Source organism: Lentinula edodes (genome assembly GCF_021015755.1).
Source record: "Lentinula edodes strain Le(Bin) 0899 ss11 chromosome Unknown C8R40scaffold_16, whole genome shotgun sequence".
Classification (NCBI taxonomy): Eukaryota; Fungi; Basidiomycota; class Agaricomycetes; order Agaricales; family Omphalotaceae; genus Lentinula; species Lentinula edodes.
In genome coordinates this window covers 389094-390778 of record NW_025764322.1, presented here as the reverse complement: position 1 = coordinate 390778, position 1685 = coordinate 389094, and the positions used below count along the sequence as shown (strand labels likewise).

At 47.2% G+C, this 1685-nt stretch overlaps 1 protein-coding gene across 1 annotated transcript; it reads left to right on the top strand.

Moving 5' to 3' along the window:
- Positions 1–964: 964 nt before the first annotated feature.
- C8R40DRAFT_1022310 (uncharacterized protein) lies at positions 965–1141 on the top strand (the record flags this gene model as incomplete). Its single annotated transcript, XM_046223025.1, has 1 exon — positions 965–1141. A coding segment is annotated over one exon (177 nt), but the record flags the coding sequence as incomplete, so codon positions are not given.
- Between the last annotated feature and the right edge of the window lie 544 nt (positions 1142–1685).

Here is a 1685-nt window from a genome sequence, read left to right as displayed (position 1 = left end):
ATCCGTATCTTTAACGGCTTTAGGTGAAGGCGAACCAGACCCATCGGACCAATCCACCTCATCATCACAATCATCCCTCGTGAGGCGATGTTGACCGACAACTGGAGCGACCACATTGGAAGAAACAACCGAATGACTACGGAACAGCGCAGGAGGAGCAAAATTTCCATATACTGCAGTATCCCGAGCGACGTGTGCAACAGGCAGTTTACCATAGACGGCAGCGGCAACCGGAGCACGGGCGTTGACATTATCGACGTATGCACTGATATCGTCCAAAGGCATACCATGTACAGAGGCCACAGCAGTCCTAGTGGCGGCCTGCTTGAGAATCGCATTGTACAATATAGGACGATTAGTGGACTTATGCGCAGAGATAGCCCAATCGACCATCTCAGGCGTCAAAGGTTTCCAAGGAACAGACAATGTTGCTCCGGCGCAATTGTCAAGGTTTGAACCGCATGTAGCCCAAGCGGTTCGACACTTCGGGCAAGCACTGATACGACCCAAGAGGTCGCGTTGTTCCTTTTGCAACGCTTCAGGCATAGACTTGAAGGATTTCATATAGAACACGCCGTTGGACCCATTAGAGGTATTGCCGTTTGCGGACGAAGGTCGTTTATTTGGATAAGAAGATGGTTCGGAAGTAGCGTTGCACTTATGCGCAGGATTGTTATTGTTTGTGGCGGACGAAGCATTGTATGGAAAAGCGCCATATGTATATAAACAGGCCATATCCTGTACTGGAATCCAACTCGCTTCTCTCTTACTTTTATTGCCTCACTGAGACTCTAAGCCCTACTACCCAGGTAAGGTGCTGGAGAGTGCTCCACTATGCACTACCTGCCTGCTCAACAATAAACTCTGTAAGCATATTGCAGATGCACTGAAGGCTCGATCACAGGCAATTTGTACCGCAGTCACTATTGACAACATTGCTGCCTCTGAGCTTAATCGACCTGAACTCAGTTCAGATCAGGGCATTGAATATACCTTCCTTTCTGACTTCGACCTCCTCTGTGATGCTTGGCAAGACATTCACTGTGAGTCGTGGGCTCAGCCTGCTGCATGTCTTGCTCTTGACCAGTACTACAACCTTGTCCATGCCAAGGAAGAGATCATGAGACTGAACAAGGAAATATGGTCACTGACCCACCAGTATTCACAAAGAAACTGTGTATATCCAGCTGAAGGTCAAGGAACAGTCTGACCCTCTCCTTGCCATCCAGATCCAGCAGTACAGATGGGAATGTGGCTGCTGCAACATGTGATTGTGGGCCACTGCACATCTGTGCATGGTATTCACACAGCTTCAAGATTAAATGATAGTATGTATTTTTGGAGCATGCAGTGAGCACCGCGTGCAACTCATTTTCATAATTTCTTCAAGCATGGTAGAGAACAATAGGAGGATAGACTTTATATAGAATGTGCTTGCAGGTACATTGATCTTTGTCACAAGACCTGTGATTAAGTCACATGGGCATCACAATAAATGAATTGACAAAACTATTTGTTACATGATGACCATATTGTAAGACCTGGGTCAGAATAGGTCTTAGGGTAGGGTTTGGTATATGAAGGTTTATGTTGTAGCGTGCTAGGAGCAGGCTGGAGCTCGAAGGGAGCTATGGGAACCATGACCGAGGACAGGAATGACCTAGTAGTGGATGGGACGAAGAGAT